Below are 22,663 nucleotides of genomic sequence, written 5' to 3'. Positions count from 1 at the left end.
TCATTTGGGGAACCAAAGTTACTATTCCCCTGCTGTCCTAGGCAATTGTGTTATGTTTTTTATAGACATCACACTGTTAAACAGGTGTTAAGTTTTACTCCAGTGGTGTCTTCATTTTTAGAAACAGATAGTATGCATAACTGTTTAAATCAGCTGTTAGGAACTGCATGAAACAAATGTAAATTAATTACCCTCAACTTGAATCTTTGAATTTACTTCCTATTGCTCTTTTCTTTTTTTCTTTTAATTTTATGAAGACTGTCTTCAGCTGATAACGAGACACACCTATTCTTAAAAAAAAGGAAGAAGGCAGAAGAGGTTTTGGTTTTCTCCTCGGCATGTTAAGCCTAGTCAAAAAGTCCAAAATAGAATCTCACGTTGTAAAAGCGGCTTTTTTGGCATTGGACAAAAATTACATATCTTCAGCCTTGTAGAGGCTCACCCCTGCTGCTTGGAACAATAGGTTAATAACCTCAACATGGAGTTTGTTCTTCTTCTTAGTTGCGGCATATTAATCATCACTGCCATTATCTTACATTGGTAAAGCACTCCGCAAGGCAGTGCATGGGAGCTGGCGGATGCCATCACCCTCAGCTTTCAGAACCAGACGCATCAGGTGGTGACAGCTATCATGTGTCTTCTTGCAGCTCAGGAGAATGGCCTTGCAGATTAAGTTCCCCAACAGGTCATTAAAAACAAAATGATCTGCCTTCTAAAAGGTAGATGTATTCCTTAAAGTGATGTGTTCGGTCGTTTCTTCTTTTTTCAACCATCTTCTTTCCCAGACTTCCACAACTGTCTGAAGTTTCCTGGTACATTCTTAAATATACTGACTTCTCCTTTTTTAAAGTTTTATTCAAGAGAAAATCTCTTAGAAATTATCTGTATTTTTTTTTTCAGTTTTGTGAGACAGGTGAAGTCTTTCTCTTAAAATGTGAGATTATAAATATATTTCTAAAGTATGTACTACGAAGCTATGCAGGTCATTTTTGAATCATAGGTGATACGCTTTGAAATTGATTTTAATGGATAGCATTAAAATTGTTCTACCTAAAGTTGCATAATGGCAGCAGGATATTTTAGCTCAGGGTGCAGCACAAAATATGTTCTGAAAATTGTTACCTCAGTACTGAACTTCAGAGAGTTGTTATGAATTCTTACAGTGAGATTTTGCTCCTGAGACAAAGCTACCCTAAACATTATAGGTTTTGAGTAGTAATTGCAATAATGCTAATACACATTTCAGTGATTAAATATGTACTACTTAGCACAATGTGTTAGGGGATGGATAGTAATAATTGGTTGTCCCCTACAACATTCTCCGTCCCCACCAGTTCCCCATTCCCCAGGACCTGATTCAGCAGGCGTTGCCTGACACTTCTGCAAGTGATTGCAAATGCTTTTGACAAATGTTAATTGGGAAAGCACTAGAAGGCTGGATGCATTGTAATCAAAAGAAAATTACAGCAGTTTCACAAGATGTCAGGCAAGCACTTGCAGAACAGATCCGGGGATTTCAGTAGGTTTCATAGTAGCTGGCTACGCCACGAGTTCAGCACAATTACACAGACTGTATTCAAGCGGGCAAGAACGAGACTGAAGGGAAGACAGCCTCCGAAGAAGTTTCTCATTTGTGAGCAAGAGAGGGGTGAAAAGCACATCTTTGCCTTTAGTCTTTAAAAACAGATTGTGATGTTCAAAAACTCCACTCTAAACTCATGTGAAAATAAAAAGATAAATTCATATTTGAGACTCCTAATATAATTGAAAAAGGATTTTGAAATAATTATCTGCCAAACTACTGAAAGTTAATCTTATTCAAAACACTCACTTAAAAAACATCTGCTGAAAGAAAGTGAGGCAGCTCTTCTTTTGTTTTTTGTTCATGATTTAATTTAGAGAAGATGCATTGTCCAGTAAGTCAGAGTTCAAGGGCCTAGCAGAAGAAAAAAAGAAAGAAAAAAGCCACTTTATCCACTGAAGTTAATCCTAAAATTAGCTTCATTTATCTCTGCATCAGTTAGGATTTAAAAAATACTTGATACGAGCTTATTTATTCTCAGCACAAGGATCTGTGCTTTTATGTGCCTATAAAGCACTGTGAACACTAATGAAGATTTGGAAATAACTAACGATAACTGTTTCAGTTACATTGCTCACTTGCATTGTTTCAACGGTTGCTCAATATACATTTGGAGGTGATAAACAGGAATTCCGGACTGTTATCTCCACTAGCATTAACTAGTATTATCTCTCCAAAGCCTCAGAACTGTGGCATGGCTCGGGCTGTACCTCAGCAGCTCCAGCGATGCATTCCCGACGTGGGTCAGTGGAGTGAGCAGCTGCAAGTCCCAGGCAGAAGTGATTTGCCCTAAGCCGATCATAGTGTTTCATAAAAGATTAAACTAGGTACTTGCCACTGGCTTGAACGAGTTGTGTCTTCATACCTGCTTTATCAAAAAACGATGTTAAGGCCTGAAACGTTCAAACACAAGAACACCACGTACATGCTAGGCGCTGCTTCTGTTTGGAGCTAATCGGGCATGCTGCAGCTCTCTCAAGCAGAATGACTGCCGGGTAGGAAGATGTTACGGTAATTATTTTCCTGGAAGGTGTGTAGTGGGTGACTTGAAGTTTTGGGGTCTGTTTTTTTAAAATGGTCTTGTTAGTTACAGCCCACTGCCTTTGTTGTTAAAGCTGGACCGCATTGTTTATGGCATGCTGATTCAAATGATTCTGTCTATTGAGTTATTCCTTCTGCAAAAGTGATTAAGTAATCTTTAATTGCTTTGGGCATGTTTGTTATATACTGATAACTCACTAGTACTGCCTTTCAACCTTTAGAAATGTAACTGTCAATTTTTATTATGGAAGAGATTATTTGGAGAATGTGCTGAAACATCATACTGGTATGAGCTGGGAGTAAAAAAAAAAAAAAACAAACAAAACCAAAAAACCAGTCAAAGTTACTTCTTAAGCACCCAGAATAGCAATAAGAGTAATATTAAGATAAAGGAAAGGAGACACCAGAGAATCCTTTAAAACTGTATAAGTAACCTTTAAAGAACTTCTTTTTTTATAATTCTGAAGTCATTTACTTTATTACTACTCTAATTTTCTCTGTGCAGTGCCTACCACAGCAGTGACAATAACTTCTTCAGCAGAGCTATACAAAACCACAGTGTCAACCACTAGCACTACATCTCAGAAAGGTCCCATAAGCACAACATTAGCTGGAGGAACAAAGGAAGGAAGCAGAGGACCCAAGCCACCGCCACCCGTTTCCACAACCAAAATTCCTCCTGTGACAAGTTTTTTCCCTTTGCCAGAGAGATTCTGTGAACCGACTGAGGCCAGGGGGATTAGCTGGCCTCAGACACAAAGGGGAATGATGGTTGAACGCCCTTGCCCCAAAGGAACACGAGGTATTGCCTTTAAAAATATGTCTTGATTTCAAGCAGACAGTTCAAAAGCAATGTGCCGCTCTTTCATGCTGAACTTTTGTTTTAATCTCAAGCTGTCTGTCACGTGGTTTTTTGTTACTTGGAGAATGCAGTATCTACAGGCAATGGTCAAGTTTTAATCTGCGAACGGCATTTGAGCGTAGCTGCAGAATTACCTTGCACATGCGCTTTTGAGAATCCAGGTCAAATTTTAGGGCTTTGCTGGAGGACTGTTGTGAAATATGCTTACAGCTGCCTTCCTCATTATGAGCTCCCCTCTGGATGAGCTCCAGGAAAAATCAAGGGCTTTTTGTTTGTTTGCAGAAAACGTCTGGTACTTTTCACTGACTTTTTTATTGCAGTTTGTAATCTACATTATTTCCTTACGTTTTTGTCAATTATTGTCAACTACTGCCATTAGCGGCATTCAGAATTTAACATTGCTTAGGAGCACAGTGTAGCCGATTTCCTGAATGCATGCAGAAAAATGGTTTCCATTTCACTGTAGTTTTCTACATCTGTTGTAGGAACTGCCTCGTATCTCTGCGTGGTCTTAACAGGAACGTGGAACCCCAAAGGCCCTGATCTTAGCAATTGCACCTCACACTGGGTAAATCAGCTGGCTCAGAAGGTTGGTTGAAAACCTTTTAATCTGGTGTACACTGGTGATTAAGGATTTTAACTCTGAGCATTAATAATTCAGTTTGTTGAAGCCGTCTTTATTACTCTGTGTTCATTTAAAGTAGAAGGAGTTATGTGTACTTTGTGTGCAAAGCATTGGCCAACAGTTAGGTTCATATGTGTATTTTGGTACGCTCTCCCTCTAAGTTCTTGTATTGAATCTGTGAATACGTGTTTTCATTGCTATTTAAAGCAAAGTAGCTTTGTTAGTGTTCAAGAAACAAAAGCTATATTTGCTTAATAAATGAAATACTATAAATCACGCAGCAAAAACTGTGGTATACAGCAAGGTTTTTTGGTTCAGGAAAAATTATACTGTAATAAATAGATTTTTGTCTGAGTGCATTAATAACAGTACGATTAGAGTGCAGAGCCACTTTCTGTGTTTTCCCTCCCTACTTCCTAAGTTTATGAAAACTGGATAATTTGTTGTCAGTACCAGGCTACTTGACTTTCAAATGCCTCAAGCACTAGTATGAACAAATAGATTTCTTACTGTCTGATAATGGCAGTAAAATAAAAGTGAGGATGAATAGAAGATCTAGCCCAAAAGTCCCAGTCTGATTTCTGGTTTTGATGGCTGTTAAGAACTGCTTTTGTGTGTCACGGATCTAAGAACCTTTAATCTTCTGAGATAAAGAGGACGTTATTGGTCTCAATTAGTTGCAGATTTCAATGTACGTGCAAATGGTTATTTCACCACAACAAAGGTACACAGGGAATTGGAATTAGGAGCCACAAGCAGAACAAGGGACCCTGCTGAGATAATATAAATTGTCATTTCAGATCAGAAGTGGAGAAAATGCTGCTAGTCTGGCCAATGAACTGGCTAAACACACCAAAGGACCGGTCTTCGCTGGCGATGTTAGTTCATCAGTGAGGCTGATGGAGCAGCTCGTGGACATTTTAGATGCTCAACTGCAGGAATTGCGGCCCAGTGAAAAAGACTCTGCTGGAAGGAGTTATAACAAGGTACACACCTCCCATCATCTCGTCCTGCTGGGATAACCATTGCCCTTGGTTTTTTTATTTTTTTCCTTTCAGAAATATTAATCTATACTTTGTTCCTGCGTGCTTACAGTTCTGGAATAAACATGTAAGAGAAAACAGCAGTAAATACACAGCAGAAAGTTGCAATTACCTTCTTTAGAGAATAAGATATAATTCACAATAGCTGACTGGTCCTAAAATACATAGCTGTGTTCCTTATTAAAATCTGGAATGTGTTATAACTAGTGTGAGGGAAATGGGCATTAGCTCTCAGAAATTCTGTAACAAATCAGCATGTTTATCCAGTGATCCTTTTAACCCTGAACATGTAATAAAATCAGTGGGATTCTGCGTAGGTGCAGGGTTTTATTTTAATCTGGCTTCCTGCAGAATAATAGCACTTTCTTAGCCTTTTAAAGATGCCAACATCACTTATAACTGATCTTCATAAAAATGCCTTAATACGCATATCTAAAACACAAATAAGTGTTTTCTCCGGAATGATGTTCAGAGAAACATTTCAGAGAAAACTTATGTCTTTGCGGTTTAAATACAAGTCACAAGTGTTACTACCGTTCCTCTTTTTCTCAGAGGAAATGCTTCACTCTTGGCCTCTTCCTTGCATCAGCTTAGTCAACAAGCTACAAACAAAACATTTTTTCAGCCTCCTTTAGAGCGAGAACTCCATGCACTCCTCTCTTATTTTGGCAATAGTTTTATTTACGATCCCTAGCTGCCCTTGAAACAGTTTTTCCAGAGGCAGATCAAGTGCCCACACGGGGATTTTCTCCTTTGACCTTTTCACACAAATCCCGCCATTTGGGCAAAGATATCTGGGCACCTGTATAAAGGTTGGGGAAAAACGTTTCGTATGTGATGTTTTTTTATAGTCATCGCTGGACAGAAACTAGATTCATGTCCAGGCAAGAGTTCAAATTTGGGATTTGAAACACCAGACTAATTTTTTGATATTTCTGAAGCTTTCCAGAATGTGTCTAACTTCTGATTTTCTTTTTTCTTACTAAAAAGCTCCAAAAACGAGAGAAGACATGCAGGGCTTACCTTAAGGTATCTCTCCTGTGCTGTCACCCTGCTTTCTCCCTGCTTCAGCAACCTGCCACGCTTTATCATCTTGCTGCATGATCCTATGTATTTCAGTCTTTGATAAATGTGTATTGTGCCCCATATCAACTGTACAAATGTTGGCTTTGCACAGGTATAACACTCAGAAAAAAACATTAAAAGATCAAAGTTTATACCTCTTTTACCTCGACTTGTTCAAAACCAAAAGAGCAGAAATAGTTATTATCTGAATTGGAAGTAACATCTCTCTCATAATACAACTTTGGGTAGAGGAAAAAGCTGGCAACTTAACAGAAATTACTTCATCTTGGTAGTATTTTATATCAAAGACTGTTTAGAGTTAATTTGCTTGCATGAAAAATGTACATTATATAGCCTGCTTTGTTCTTTGTGTATTCTTATACCTAGTAAAATCATCCTTTCTTACAGTTTTAAGAGTTGTTACAAAGGCCAGATTCAGTGACTTCAGGATAAAATGTAAAGACAAACATTTCTCTAACTTTACTAGTAAAACATGTGCCACGTCCCATTAACCAGGCTATATGGAAGGCATGTAATACATTGCTACCTGATTTTCAGTTCTTTCATCTGCTGTAGAATGGTTGTCCGTAGCGGCCAGTTCCTGCTCTGCAGTACAATGCTGGTAATGCCACCTCGTGCCTATGAAGAAGAGAAAAAAGCCCTAGAACAGATTGTGTCTGGCTCTGAAAAATTCTATTGCACATTTTTTCAAAGTTTCTTTTAAAATACTGATTTTTACTCCTACCCTCTGAGATAAAATGTAAGAATAATTTTTGAAAAGAACTTCGAAATACTTTACAACATAGTAAAATAATTCAGGCTCTTACTGAAGAGACATTTCTCTGTACAGGGTGCTTCTGTCTTTTATCCTGCAGCCCAGGAAGTGGATGGGAGATACCCAGTTATGCAAAAATTTGACAAAAAGAGACAAGATCTGGAGAGAAATTAACTTCTCAAATAATAATAATTGTAATAGGTTTCTATTGGAAAATATTTTTTAATAGTAAAGGGAAATCCAGCAGATATGGTTTGAGTAGACTGAGTTTTCATACTTAATTTTCAATAGTAAACATGAACGTGAGAAGAGTAGTAATGGGGTTGCTGCGACAGCTGCGTCACAGGGGCTGCATGGTCTTCCCACCGCCCGCCCGCCTCTGTCTGAGAGGAGAGAACGCCTCAGAAATACTGCTGAGCAGGCGATCCTTTTCCACAGGAAAAATGGAGAGTTAGATTATCCTGTAATAAATAAAAAGTGTTTCATATTAATGAATGCATATCATCAGCGCTATATGGAGATACACAAGAAACCGTAGCACAACCTTAATTTCCGACCGGTGTCATTTTCTGTAGGTCTCAAATGGGCTTCTCTGCTTAGATAAGACTAATAAACCTCTTGAAATTACAAATCAAAAGCTGACTTACACTATGCAAATGAAGCAAGTTCCCAGTTTGTGACAGAGGATTCATTTGTACCTCAGATTAGAGGCTCCAATCTGTATTTCTTGGTGACTAATGAATCTGGCCTCTGCAGACCAATTTCTGTTCCACTCTAGTTAATGGCTGCAGCAGTATCAGTGCGAGCATTTTGACTATTCTGTCTCCCATTAGAGAAAGAAAAAAGGCTTTAATGCCACTTCGAAGTATCTTCCACCTGCCAGGAAGGTCGTGGTGGCTCACAATGCAGACAGAAAGAGGATATTAAAATGGATTAGGCTAATTAATCTTGCTCTGACAATAGCCTTGACCAACTTTTCCTATTCGTTTATTTGCACAATATAGTATTCCAGACTGACATCTTTCTGTTTGTACAATGTGTTCTGTTTCCATTCCCCAATGCTTTTAAATTGATCAAACAAATTACATATATGCTTAATGACACATTATGACTAGGTAAATGGGACAGAGTAAACAGGGTGTTTCAGCAATGCATGGCGTACTCAATGCACAGCATACTCAATGCACAGCTACATTATGCATTAATGTAAGAGCCTGCCTTCAATTGATTAACTGATTACTCTGATTGATTGGATTATTTTGTAAAAATAATGTAATCATGTCGCTGAATTCTTCTTCTTCCTTATTTACTGTTACGTTATATGCAGCTTAATGAACCTTAAAACATGATGATAAGAGTTGTTACAAGAAAGACTTTTTAAAATGGCAACTCTATTCAGTTTTACAGTTTTGCCTTCACTGATAACAGGGACAGTCAGTGGACATCTTGTTTGCTCTATTGATTTCCTTTTTTAACTGACCTTTGTGCAGGAATGGGAGTTAGTAATCTTTTTAAGTACCTATGAACAGGTACAGGAATAGGAGGGGGAGTGAGAGTGGCCCAGGCTAATTTATATCCACTGAGTCAGCTTCATTTCATGCCTCCTGTAATAAAGAAGGCAGTTTGTCATAGACAAGTAGTTTATAGTGCTATGGCTGCATGAGTTGGGCTAAGTTTCCAGAAGAGAATTATTGTCATTTTAGCCTAAACTGCAGAATGCCAATTTTGGCATTAGTATTTTTAAATAGAAGTTATACATTTTGACGTTAACTTTAAGATGAAAGCTTCAGGCAAAACTTCAGGCTTTTATTTTACATTTTTCAGCACATTAATAAGACCGTCTATATCTGACACGAGACGAGTCAAAACTGCATGTTTACCACTTAGAGACCACACAATGCTAGTGGCTAACTGCACTTCTATTAATGCTAATCCAGCGAGAGGATGGAAAATATTTTTATGTTGAAAATAGTTTTCCAGTGCCATTAAATCACAGTAAATGATTCTGACAGTTAAGTGTTATAATTGTCACCAGATAACGCTGGAAATTTTCCCCAGCTGCCTAGGCAATCAGACCTAATGATAGTTTTCTAATGAATGCAGGCAATTGTGGATACAGTGGACAACCTGCTCAGGCCTGAAGCTCTGGAGTCCTGGAAGGACATGAATTCTTCAGAACAAGCCCATGCAGCCACAATGCTACTTGATACGTTAGAAGAAGGGGCTTTTGTCTTGGCTGATAATCTCTTAGAACCAACTAGAGTCTCAATGCCCACAGAAAATATCGGTAAGTAAATTTCTTTTCAAGCATAATTTGAAGTGCTGTGCATTGCTTTACGCAAAATCAGGAAAAAATATTCCACATAACGACATACTGCTTGAAAGCTGAGCTGCGCAACATTTGGTGGAAAGGTAAATGCTCCTAAGCGGGGGAGACACGCTTTTCTTGTTTAGTTCTTTGAAATTAGCATTCTTCTTTAGTGTCATTAATACAGTGTAAAATGGAATGTAGTTGATGTTGCAAAGTTGGTTTACCACTGAAAAATCATTAGCAGAACGTATGGATATGAAGAGTGCTTAAATGGCAGAGTATGGATTTTTTGAGGTAACTGCTTTCTGTAGAGCTGCAGAAATGCTTTCCTGTTATATATAAACTGTTCCTAATGAATTTAAATTACTTTTTTGCAGTGTACTTTGCCAGTTAAATATTTTAGGCACTCAGAACATAGGCCAAATGTTTATATTAAACATGACTGCCTTCAGGTAAAAATGTGTTCAGTGAACTACATCTCCCATAATGCAGAATAGCTATGCTTCAGAGACTGCAAAATAGCTGAAGATAGTTGGAGCATAATTTGGAATTTAAGTGGTGACAGAGAAATGAAGGGGTTTGGTATTAGAGATGTGCAAATATTGGTACGTGGGATGTGTTAAAGCAAAAATCATTGCTATGCATAAAATTAAAATTCCTTCATCTTATTACAGAGATTAATGTAGTCTCAGTGAGGTACAAGGAAGCTGAAAGTCTGCTAGTTTGAGGGGTACCGAGATGGAGACTTGGAATAGACTGCAGAAATGAGACTTTTCACGTTTCAATGTTTGCGTATTTGTAACTGTAGAAGATGATTCTGCCTAGTTTTTAATTTGAGTAGGAAGATACTGGGAAAGGATGGGGAAAGATGTTACAGTACATTATCAATGTAACTGCACCAGTTGTTGCTGAAGGAATGTGGGTAGAATCACAGAAGATCTCTCTCAGGATGTACACGAGCAGTTCCATGGAGCTCAGTAGACCGTCTGAACATCACTTCTTGTGATAAGCTGTCTTCAAGTCATAGTTAGTAACACATTACTGATGCCATGCAAGACTGAATTCCCAGCGCACATACATATGTGTAGCTTAGAGAAAGAGAAATCATTCCCTAATTTCATACCTTTTGTCAGTCTATAGTTAGACCAGTTTAATATAACGCAGATACTTGTTAACAAATTGACCACTCTGACCTATACTATTTTACATATCTAAAGGAATCCAGCCTTCGATGGTAATCCCATGAAAGTTTCCCAATATACAATGTGTTATAAAATTAAAATTTAAGTAAGGCTGAGTGGCATCTAAGTTTTCAATTTAAATATTTTTTAGCAGAACCAATGAAATGGTTTCCTATCAACCTTTATACAGAATTAGATTTAGGAAAAAAATTAGAAATTTTTTTTAGATACAAATACTGATTTAGCTAAATACATGGCATAAGTATACTTAGGGATTCATTTGCTGACTGTTTTCAAAACTCTTTATATCTAAATCAATACTTAAAGTTCTAAATTTGTTAGCACAGGATACTGCATAGACATTAGGAGCTTCAAAATTAACATTTCTCTGCAACATGTGTGTGTGGTATTTTTAAGTGGATATTTTGGGGGCACACATTAAAACAAGGTTTGATGTCATATTATCACTATTAAAGTGCTGACATTTTAGTAGTGTGCACTAGATTTAGTTAAAGAAACTAACTCTGTGAGCTTGAGATATGCAGTACAGATCTGCCTTACGGTGGCAAATGAGGACAGCAGTGTGAGAAAACTAAATGAAGTGGGGGGAAATACTGTCATCTGGCATATTGCAGTCTGGCCAAGAGGTTTTCTCTGCATTCTCCTTTTTTACCACTTTTCTTTTTTCCTCTGGTCTGCTTAGTTTTGGATGTTGCAGTGCTCATTACTGAAGGCCAGGTGCAGGACTTGAAATTTCCTCAGGGCAGTAAAGGAGGCAACTCGATTCAGCTCTCTGCAAGCACCGTGAAACAGAACAGCAGGAACGGTGAGTCTTGGGCACGGAGCACTGAAACTCCATTAACTTTTATAAAACCTGCATTACCTCCCCCAGTTAAAATATAAAAACAAAACAAAACAAAACAAAACTGCTCTGTGGCTTTTTCTCGAAGATCGTGGGTACCTGGGCTTTTTTCTTCAAATACATAGCCTGAAAATGCCTCTCTGTTTACTGATGCTTTATTGTCAGTTCATTAGAGTACAGGTTGCTGTCTTTCTGTAGACCTCTGTGGCATGATGATGGGATTTTTTTTCTTTTGTAGGATTAGCAAAACTGGTTTTCATCATTTACAAAAGTTTGGGGCGTTTTCTCAGTACTGAAAATGCAACCATAAAGCTAGGCAGCGACTTTGCTGGGCGGAATAGCACGATCGCAGTCAACTCCCACGTCATTGCAGCCTCTATCAACAAGGAGTCTAGCCGGGTGTACCTGACTGATCCTGTGCATTTTACGCTGGAACACATTGATGTGAGTTATGCTAATGAATTAATGGGAAGGTCATAAAATCAGCAAGAGAGAAAAGCAATGCAGAAAAATAACCTTTTTTCCATTTGAATTTTAAATGTTGGACTAGGTCAGAGACGCAGGCTTAGTTAAGTCTATGAACATAAAATTAAATGAGCCTGGTTCAGTGATTATTAGAACTTAAGTGTATTCTTAATGAAAGCTAATTCAGTAATCAACATGAAAATGTAAATGACTAATTTGTTTCTAACTGAAAATTAACTCTTACTTTAGTAAGTAGCAGGGTGGAAAATAACTGTTAAGATTCTTGATGGTCTGATGTGGCAAGTTTTAATGACACTTTAACTTTTTATATTAATTTTGGACCAAGTTCTGGAAGCCTATACAAATTGTTTAAATGCATTTATTCAGTGAAGAATAAAGTATTATATTTTGGTTTGTTATACTTTAAATTTGTGTATATTTTCTTCATGGTAATTTATTTGATGTGTTTCTTTGCTCGTTAGTTTGGTCCTTTCTGTTTTCATGTCTCACACGGGGAAAGTAAATAATCACCACTGTGACAGAGAAAATATGGTTGGATTTTCCTCTCATTTTGCCTCTTTTTATAAATCTGTTTTGATTGGTTTTCATCAAAATAGATAGGCATTGAGGAATGAACTTTTTCCTGATGTCTGTTCACATGACTTTGGCCTGACCAAAGGTGAGAATCAAAGGAAAAAGATCATATTTTCAAATTCTCAATTACAGGAGAAACATCTTCAGAATAAATTCACAGTCCTAATTTTGCAGAAAGCAAAAATGGCTATAATGTACCATCAGTGCATAAAATCGTAAGATGGAAATTGTAATTGTTTAAAATTGGGTCTACAGTAATTGAGACTACACTTTAGAGTGTTTCGGACTATAAAGTCCCTTTTAAACTAGATGTCTTCCTTGTATAACATAGTCCACAATTTTGCTGATGAAAAACTTTATTGTCCGAAACATGCAAAGTTTAATCTAAATTACCCTTTACACATATTAAACAATTGTTATTGCCATCTTAGTGTGTAAAATCCTCATTTTATGTTATCCTTTTATCTCCCAGCCTGACAATTATTTCAATGCAAATTGTTCCTTCTGGAACTACTCAGAGAGGACCATGATGGGATACTGGTCAACTCAAGGCTGCAAACTGGTTGACACAAATAAAACTCATACTACGTGTGCTTGCAGTCACCTAACCAACTTTGCAATTCTTATGGCTCATCGGGAAATTGTGGTAGGTAATGATGTTTCTAGCCATTGGCAGGGAACAAACTTTTAAAGATTTAGCTTTAAATTTTTAGCAAGATCCAAAATTGCTGAAGTTTCTTAAGTATTTATAGCTTCCACCCACTCTTTCCAAAGCAATTTGCTTTCTGTAGCACTTTTTTTCCTCACCCATAAAGTTACAAGCAAAATAACAGGAAAGAAAAACAGGGAAGGACAAGAGTTTACTTCAAGTCATATTTTAAAGTTACTGACCAACCTTACAACCATTTTACAGACTTCCCGTCAGTACAGCTGGAGAGTATCTGTAGGGGCAGCTGTGCAGGCTTGTTGTGGTTTAGCCCCAGCCGGCAGCTAAGCACCACGCAGCCACTCGCTCACTCCTCCCCGGTGGGATGGGGGAGAGAATCAGAAGAGCAAAAGTAAGAAAACTCGTGGGTTGAGATAAGAACAGTTTAATAATTGGAACAAAATAATAGTAATAATAATAATGAATTGTAATGAGAAGGAAAACAACAAGAGAGAGAGAGGAACAAAACCCAAGGGAGGGGAAAAAAAGAAAAAAATAAAATAAAAAAAAATGATACAACCGCTCACCACCTGCTGACCAACGCCCAGCCAGTCCCCAAGCAGCGATCCTGCCCCCCAGCCAACTCCCCCCCATTTATATACTGGGCATGACACCATATGGTGTGGAATAGCCCTTTGGTCAGTTTGGATCAACTGTCCTGGCTGTGCCCCCTCCCAGCTTCTTGTGCACCTGGCAGAGCATGGGAAGCTGAAACGTCCTTGACTAGTGTAAACACTGCTTAGCAACAGCCAAAACATCAGCGTGTTATCAGTATTATTCTCATACTAAAATCAAAAACACAGCACTATACCAGCTACTAGGAAGAAAATTAACTCTGTCCCAGCCGAAACCAGGACAAGGCTGTTCCCTGGAAACACAAGTGCCAGCTCTCCTTAGAGCAGGAAGGTCAAGGAGCTTCCATACTGGTTGTTTAAATGCCTCTTCATACTCTGAAATTTTGTTGTCTAGTTAGAGCACTTACTGGATGTCAGGGGGTCCGGAGCATGCAATATTTGCAAGGATATGAGACTTCTCATAAGCCGTTGTATTCGGAAAGGTTGCTGAAAAGATAACCGAGATGACAAAAGTGATTCTGTCACAACTGAAGCAAGGAGCCTTCTTTAGCTAAACGTGAGATTAGAGCTGGAATTACATGCGTAACATATTCTGCATTTTGTCCTAATTGGTGTGTAAATCGTTGCTTTCTTCTCCGCTGTGGAGTTGCAGGTCTGTAGGAAAGAACATGTACTCTTATAGGAGGTCCCAGGGAAAGCTCTCCTCTTCGTTTGCATCAGAGCTAGTGGCACTTTCAAAATGTTATGTTTCTCTACTTGTTCTTGTCTGACAAGTCTACAGCGAGCCATAGGAAAAGTAAAAATGCTATCTGATCGGGCTAAAATAGTCACATTTTTCTCTCAGACCTGCTCCTCTTCTACTTACCCTAATCTTGCTCTTCTGGGAAGCTGACCTGAGACTGAGAAATTACTGAGTACATTTTGCCCATCTCATGTAATGAACAAGTGACTTTTCTGGATGCTACCTGTGAAAATAGGTTTTTGTTTATACTCATAAAGAGTCATATTAATTTTCTCCATTCTTGGTTATTTCTAGTACAAAGATGGAGTGCACGAATTGCTCCTCACTGTCATCACCTGGGTGGGAATTGTCATCTCTCTTGTTTGCCTGGCCATCTGCATCTTCACATTCTGTTTTTTCCGTGGCCTGCAAAGCGATCGTAACACTATTCACAAGAACCTTTGTATCAACCTATTCATTGCTGAGTTCATTTTCCTAATAGGCATCGATAAGACAGAGTACAAGGTAAGTTTTCTCTGCGTGTACTGATCTTGTTCTCTGAAATGACTGTTTGAAATGGTTTTGAATTAAAACATGACAACACTGCCAAGCTTTCAGCATTCTGACACAGCAAGGCTGAAATAAAAGCTCAGTGTGAAAATAAGATAGACATGTTCATAAATAGTATTTACATCCATCAAAAATATCACTGTGGCCTTAATTTCCCAATTACTGCAATGTTTTTCATTTTCCGTTGAGAAACATCAGCTATTAACGAAGCAGGTGGTTAAACTTTTGAAAGAGGACATGAAATTAAATGTTGATGTACTAGGAACATATATACGTTTTCTCTATATATTCATATGTCTCAACAGCTATTTACTACTTTTTTGTGTGTGTGTATATATATATAAGTACAGAGCCTTATCTATATATTTACACATTTTTTACACTGCACATTCATGCAGGTTTTTTGGCAGTATTGGTGAAATTAATTCTGAAACAATTCATTGGGTTGAAATCTAATAATTCAGTGTAGTTTCATCCAGAACTCAGCCAAAGGGGAGAGAATTCAGATGGATTTCTGTTATGACAGTAGAAACTTCCAAATTACAGCAGATAAAAATGGCTTGATGGCTGCTTCATAATTTTAAATAAGCAGTATTTCATTATGCATCTAGAACCAACTGTTCATGTCTCAGATTATCTAAACTGTAGGTCCTAAAACGGTATCAGTTTCAAAATCAAAGAGTTGCTTATAAAATTGAAAAGTCCACTCTATAATTGTAGACTGGGGGGTGAGGGCGCAATTTCCTTATCTTCATTCACACTGTTTAGCTAATTTATTTTCTGTAGCTACTGAGCACGCACTAGTATTTTCAAATGTTCAGTGTATGTTTTCAGGTAGGGAAAATGCTTCTGAATTTGTGAAAGATCTCTGATAGAAGTATATGCTCTTCTACTACACACTATTTAATTGGAGATGTAATTATGTGAAGATTTTGTGGTTTATATTTCCATCTTTCTTTTTCTTTGCAGATTGCATGTCCAATATTCGCAGGTCTCTTACACTTTTTCTTCCTGGCAGCCTTTGCCTGGATGTGTCTAGAAGGAGTGCAGCTTTATCTAATGTTAGTAGAAGTATTTGAAAGTGAATATTCTAGGAAGAAGTACTATTATGTTGCTGGCTACCTCTTCCCTGCTACAGTAGTTGGTGTCTCAGCAGCTATTGACTATAAGAGCTACGGAACAGAGAAAGCGTAAGTAATTGCAAGTGACCTGAGTGTTTTTCAAGTGAATAATTTTTTAAAGCCTATTAGCTGTCAGAGGGTCCCTGACAGACTAAAATACCATCTGAAAGCTTTATTGGTAAGAGAATGGCAATGCTGTGCACAAATTACAATCAAGTCTTTTGTAATTCTCTAGGTTCAGAGGATTTGTACTCTAGAGAGACCGATTCTAAATTATGGTCTTTCTTTTAACACAAAAGATTGACCTGAAACAAATTGAAAAAGTAAATAACTTTTTGGCCTCAAATGTATATTAAGTAAAAATTCTCAACTTAAAGTACTGACAGGCATAACCACCCAGTTTTAAGCTAATGCTTCATTAGATCTCTTTGTTCAACTGCCCCTCTAGCTAACTCTCGTCCTGAATTATGACAGTACAATATTCCAACCCATATGTTTCACTTTCTTAATATTTTATCAGACGATTACAGCAGGATTAAAATTAGACACTGCCTTTTATTTACAAAAATACAGATATATGTAGAAAGTGACACAAGGTAGACAGAAAACATTTCTGAGGATTTGAGTTGCTGGAGGCATGAATTTGCCTTCCAATAGTGTTTACGTTGTCCTTTGATGAAATTAGTTACAGAATGGGAAGATACTGTTGACTACAAGAAAGCCGTTTGATTTTGCTACTGATGAAAGACAACTAAGAGCAATTCAGCAGGGAACTGGGCTGTATGAAAAACGAATCACTAAGTGAAGTCGGCCCTAATAGGTTTACACGTCATTCAGTCTGGTATCATACATATTCTTTCTCTAATGTTCAACTCCCAGTTGGGGCATTTTATTTATACCACATTGTTTTTCAGCAAAACATGGCATCTGAACATTTTCTGTCTCATATTCCTCAGGAGTACACACTTTGCATATGATATAAAGTTAAAAGCAGATTTTGAAGATTACATGGAAAACCTGTGAAAAATGTTTACTGATTCATTAGTCCATGATAGCACCTGTGACCAAACCTTTTGACTGAAAGGAAAGCGAGCTCATTTTGTTTTTGTTTCTTCTTATATGTTAGCTATTCCTGATGATGTATTTTCAAGTTCAATAGCGTTATTAAACAGGACTCATCAGAATAGTTTTGGGTTAGGAAAAATTGTCCATGGCCTAAGTGCTACTGTGCAATGTTTATCATTGTTTACTGGCAAAATGTTAGCTTAAGAAGTATATTTTCACTTTCCATTTATTGGATTGAGGTGCTAATGCAGTTGTTCACTTTTCGTTCTCTTTTTTCCATGATAGTTGCTGGCTCCATGTAGATAACTATTTTATCTGGAGTTTCATTGGACCTGTTACCTTTATTATTCTGGTAAGAACTTTGTTTTTTCCTTCCCTTTTAGGTTGCCTCACAGCAAAGTTAAAAAGATTGAATAACATCAGTCAATACCATCCTTATTCACAAGACATTTCATGAAAATACTTATAAACAATTTGTAATGTGACCAGTGGTTATATAAATGTTTAGAAATCTTTAAAGAGTGCTGACCAAATGATTAATTGTCAAAGCTGTGGTGGCACTTCAGCATAGCCATTTTTTCCTAATGGCTTGAACTCTGAAGGTCATATTGACATGTGTAGTCATATGAAAAATCAATGAAGTACTAAACACAGGGGTTTTTTTAAAGGAACCATTATTATTGCTTTCAATTGAGTCACTATTGTACATGTTCCAGAATTTATCTGCTAATTATCCAACATGATGATCTCAAAAGGGTGTTCTAATGCATTGGATAATTAAATAAGTCTAATATTTCATTACACTTACACAGTATTTGTACGTGTATTTGCATATGCATATTTTTCCATGACTACTTCTGTGTGTATTTATGCTACATGTAATGTATGTCAGACATACAAGTTCATCTGTTTTAGTATAAATAATAGAATATTACGTAACCAGTAGAAAGCATATGCACGTTCTTGCAATCGTTTGAGTAAAGTCATTGCATGCATGCACACCGTTCTGTACACCCACAGCTGTGTGCCCCATTGTCCATTTAAGATTGAATGTTGTGTTCATACATCAATTATCCATTCTCTGAGCACTTTCAGGTAAAAAGCACAGAGTCATCTGGCAACCCAGGGAAAAGACATCTCCCTGTAATTTCAGACTAATAATGCCAACGCTGCACAACATAGGAATTTGGAAGGAAAGTGAATGCAACATGCATTTTGGCTCACCTTGTTTTTCTCTGCTAATTCCGTATTTTTAAAGCCCGGCTATACTTGGGAAATATTCTAGAAGGCTGGTGCTGGGGACATAGCCTATGTACATAGAGAGCTTTTCTCGTAACTGCTGATAGTTTGGAAGGATGAATTAATTTGTTTTCACGCTTTTGAAAGTCTAAATAGTTACCTGTTGCCCTGCCTTTATACAGTAGTAGAGTTGTGAAATGTTAACAGAAGTTCAGTTCCCTTGAATTTCCAAATTCAGGAATTGTATTTTGTCATTATTATTTTTTCAGCCTGAAACACATGTATCAGGTGTAATTTTGAAGTTTCTGACTTTTATAGATCTATACGCCAGACGTACTATTTCAACACTTTTTGTAGTTTACATTACTTCTCCATGTAAAAATAAACTGATACTTTGATTATGGAACTTTCTATTAAAAAGGTACCCAGCCAATCTTTTGTAGGTACTTTATTCCTTCCTGGTATCTTCAATATTGAAATAAGGTTATGTATATTTAGGTTGGTTTTACTCTCTATTTATTTCAAAAACTATTTCAATCCTTGAGCAGTCACTTAAGAAAAGATAGTTGTGCAGTGTAGAAGTTGTTTGAGTTCATTGGCATATTTTCAAAGAAATAGGCGTAGGTGCCAAAACTCATGTGTGTTTGAGTTGAATTAGAAAAATTATAGTGTTTGTAAGATATAAGTATAGACCATAATAATTGTACAGAGTTTATTCTAAATACATTTAAGTTAAATCAAGTCTCAGGATGATAGGGATTCTTTTTTAATTAAACCTACAATTACAATTGAAAGATATACTTAGTATTTTCAATGTGATAGACAATATTTTTCAACACAGAGTGGTTTCTTGCAGTTGTTGTAATCATTACTAGAAAATTGTTCTAAGTTTCATGCCACAACAGGTCAGTTACCTCAAGTCTGATTGTGCGGTGATAATTTTGCTTTTTGTGTCTAGCTTTTTATTTTATTGTTACTGGGAGTATTTTGCTAAGTCACCTCTATTTCTCTCCCTTGCTTTAAAATAACATTTCACATGGGAAGCTTTGGGCATTGCTGACGGCTTTTGCACTTCCTCATAACCAGGTCAGAGTGAGAATAGAGGTGAAGGACATTTAATCATATTGACCATGTACAGACATAGTTCACTATTATTTACTGGCCATGACATTATTATCCTCCAGCAAATCATTTAGGCTGAGACGCAAAAGGCCTTTGGGAGCAGTATTCCCAACTTCAAAAATATGAAACAGCAGGTAGCAATCACAGCACAGTTCCTGGGAGTAATTCTTCTCTAGCAATTGCTTTGCCCTCTAATCGTCCCAACTGAGAAAGCAAGAGAGACTGGAGGAAGAAGTGTGAGAAGTGTAATGGCTGAAAAATAATATGTCATGTGCAGTGTAACCGAAGAGCCGTGTTTGTAGTGTAGCTTGCTTAGTGTCAGTAGCCCGTGAGAATTTCACCTTGGTAAGCTTTTTAACATGTTAATCAAATCACTTTTATGATTCTCAATTTAATAGCGTTGTCAATGCACATAAGCTCTTTTTTGACAATATTGCTTAGTACTTTAATGTACAAGTTTTTCTCTTGAGTTTATAAGCATTTGCACTTGTATCTGTATACAGGTTTACACAAAATGAGGATGGGAAGTATAGGGGAGAAGTATGAGGTTCCTTAGTACATCTTCTGAGGAACTTTCAACTTCACTACTTCCATAGCCTGTCATGCCTTTGGGCACCAGTGTCATTATATCTATGAGAAAAGAGCATGTAAGTAATGAGCGGTGGGAAACCATTAGTATGCCTGAAATGGTTTAATGAAAGCTTGGATCATGATACGTCAGGAGCTGTTCTTATCATTTGGACAGCTCCATCTGCATCTTTAATAATTAATTCAGTTCAGTAAGAGTTCAGCGTGCATGCTCGTTTAGAAGCCTTCTTCAGAGAACACCTCTCTTGCTGCCAGTCCCAGAGAGAAATAGGCTTCTGCATGGCTAAGAGCAAAGATCTGGAGATACAAGAACAGTTTTAGAGCTGCATTTGCCAGGTAGCAAAAGCTCCGGGGAGTTCAAAAAGGGTCAGAACATGTGCAGTTCAGCTAGGTTACTTCAGAGTGGTGTTTCTGTTCTTCTGTCTTATCATATCCATGTCAGCACTGCAGGCTGTGTGGAATGAATTTTAAGCTGCTAAGCTCAGGTGGACATGATTCAATTGAGCAGGTTGATGGCTATAAAACAAACAGGGCACTCCTGTAATCTGGTCAGAAAGGCCTGAGTATTTTGACTTGTATGTAGATCCATATTGATTCATATCCAAGGAATGGGTGATGTTGGTTTGACTTTAATTCAACCAAAACCACTGGAGTTTGCTTCTGGCAGATGGAGCCAATATATTAGGCTACCAAAGGTTGTTTAAGCAAAAATTCCTAGGATGTCCTGTTTTGTTAACATAAGAAAGATAGTTTCTTTTTTCACTCAGGTTGAGGCATTACTTCACCAAAGTCAGTGGATGTATACATACAGATGCACACATAATCTAGCTCCGCGTATGAAAATGGACTGTATTTGTAAGCTTATGTATATAAATAATACATGTATATCTTTCTATAGTAAACACTTGATATATGGTATTTATCTATTGCTCACAGAAGGAAATTTATCATAATTATTTCAAAATCTAGCTTTATTTGGGTACTAATTCATTGTACCTGCAACTAATTCCAATCCATTAGTCTTCTGTGCAGGTTATTACATCCACTTTTTAAAAAAAGTTAATTTGACTTGAAGACACTCCCTCTATCAAAATTACATATGTTTCAGGTGCCAGAAAGACAAAATTCCTACTTACACCATTTTTCATGTCCAGTACCTTCTGATTTCCAAACCAGAAATGGCTCTCTGTGTGTTGGTTATGAAAGAAGGATGATCTTCCAGGGTGCTGCATTTGATTATTACCATAAAAATTCTTCAAATTTTATATTTCACAGTAGTTACTTTTTATTTTTTAGTATATGTCTAATTGTCTTTCTTTTGCTCTGTTCTATCCAGTTACACTTGTCTTATTAACAGATAGGTAGGAACTGGTATTTTAAAAGGTGCTCTATTTTTCTTCACTTTTACACACATTTCTAAAATCAGAGTATAGATTAAGCTAGTTCTCTATGTAATCCAGTATCCTGTCTCTTACAGTGGATAATATATTTAACAAATTACAGCAAAAACCTAGTATAAACATTAATGAAATACTATCAATACAAGTTTTTGCTTATTCTTATCAGCTAATGTTTTAAGAGCTCTCACATATAGCTCCACCTACTGTAACTGTGTGTTTTGTCACTCTCGGTACCACAGCAGAATCTTCAAATCTGAACCTGATGCCTGACCAGACTTTTGAATTCTTATTTTTAGCCTTCAAAAGAGTGATGGTCTGATTTTCAGAAGTGCAGCATGAAAGAGATTTTACTGACTTTATCAAGGGTATAATTTCACGACTGTTTGAGATGTATACACTGTGGCTGTGTGTGTGTTTACACTATGTATTTATATTGTTTATTGTCATTGAAGGAGGCTGGTACTGTTCAGCTGCAGATTTGGTTCATCTGGGGTGGATGCAGCCCAGTTATCAGGATGAGGCCCAGCCAGTCACTAGCACTTGATCTTATATGAAGGGATGAGAAAGTTGTCATTGTCAGAAGCCCATTTGTTCCCTTACAAGTTTTTCAAAAGCCCATCTTGCCATTCATGTGGGCCTTTAGGTGACCCTACATGTTCACCCAAGAGTGTTGTGGTGAACATTCTTCTTAAAGAAAGGTGCCCTACTCAGACCATCTGTCAAGCTTGGAAAATATCTACAGATTCATTTGCTTAGATCAGTAACAGTTCAGTCCTCACACAGTCGTGAAACAAATCAGATTGGAAGGGACTTCAGGAGATCTGTGGTCCAACCTCCTGCTCAAAACAGTCTCAGCTCTGAGCTCAGACCAGGTTGCTCAGGGCTGAGAAAGCTTTCCTTATACAAAGTTGGTACAATTGATTGCAAAAATACTGTTTCCTTCTCCCCCTACATATTTCTCAAGAAAAGTAATTCAGCCATTCCTTCTAAAAGCAATTATTCTCCAACAAATTCCCTTCCCTCACTGCTTAGTGTCTTGTGTAATAAAATGGCAGGATGCCCAAAAGTCTTTAACTCACAAGTTCCTCCAAAACAATCAATTTCTAGATGAAGAGCAGTAAGGGAGCCAAAAGCAAATCTATGGAAAGGT

At 37.4% G+C, this 22,663-nt stretch overlaps 1 protein-coding gene across 8 annotated transcripts in view; it reads left to right on the top strand.

Annotated features, from left to right (window-relative positions):
• The window catches only part of ADGRL2 (adhesion G protein-coupled receptor L2), a 163,169-nt gene that overhangs the window by 122,496 nt on the left and 18,010 nt on the right, over positions 1-22,663 (top strand). For 6 of the 8 annotated variants that reach the window (XM_075508502.1, XM_075508503.1, XM_075508501.1 and 3 more), the window contains exons 6-16: positions 3,129-3,425; positions 3,971-4,074; positions 4,911-5,096; positions 6,144-6,182; positions 9,097-9,280; positions 11,189-11,311; positions 11,586-11,791; positions 12,879-13,052; positions 14,724-14,933; positions 15,948-16,168; positions 17,450-17,516. In XM_075508502.1, the coding sequence (XP_075364617.1) occupies positions 3,129-3,425; positions 3,971-4,074; positions 4,911-5,096; positions 6,144-6,182; positions 9,097-9,280; positions 11,189-11,311; positions 11,586-11,791; positions 12,879-13,052; positions 14,724-14,933; positions 15,948-16,168; positions 17,450-17,516 (1,811 nt within the window). The remainder of the gene's footprint in view (positions 1-3,128; positions 3,426-3,970; positions 4,075-4,910; positions 5,097-6,143; positions 6,183-9,096; positions 9,281-11,188; positions 11,312-11,585; positions 11,792-12,878; positions 13,053-14,723; positions 14,934-15,947; positions 16,169-17,449; positions 17,517-22,663) is intronic. The other 2 variants (XM_075508504.1, XM_075508508.1) reach the window with 1 other exon arrangement.

This window comes from Mycteria americana, chromosome 7 (genome assembly GCF_035582795.1).
Source record: "Mycteria americana isolate JAX WOST 10 ecotype Jacksonville Zoo and Gardens chromosome 7, USCA_MyAme_1.0, whole genome shotgun sequence".
NCBI lineage: Eukaryota > Metazoa > Chordata > Aves > Ciconiiformes > Ciconiidae > Mycteria > Mycteria americana.
The sequence above is the reverse complement of the archived record's forward strand: the minus strand, read 5'-3'. Positions and strand labels throughout refer to the sequence as shown.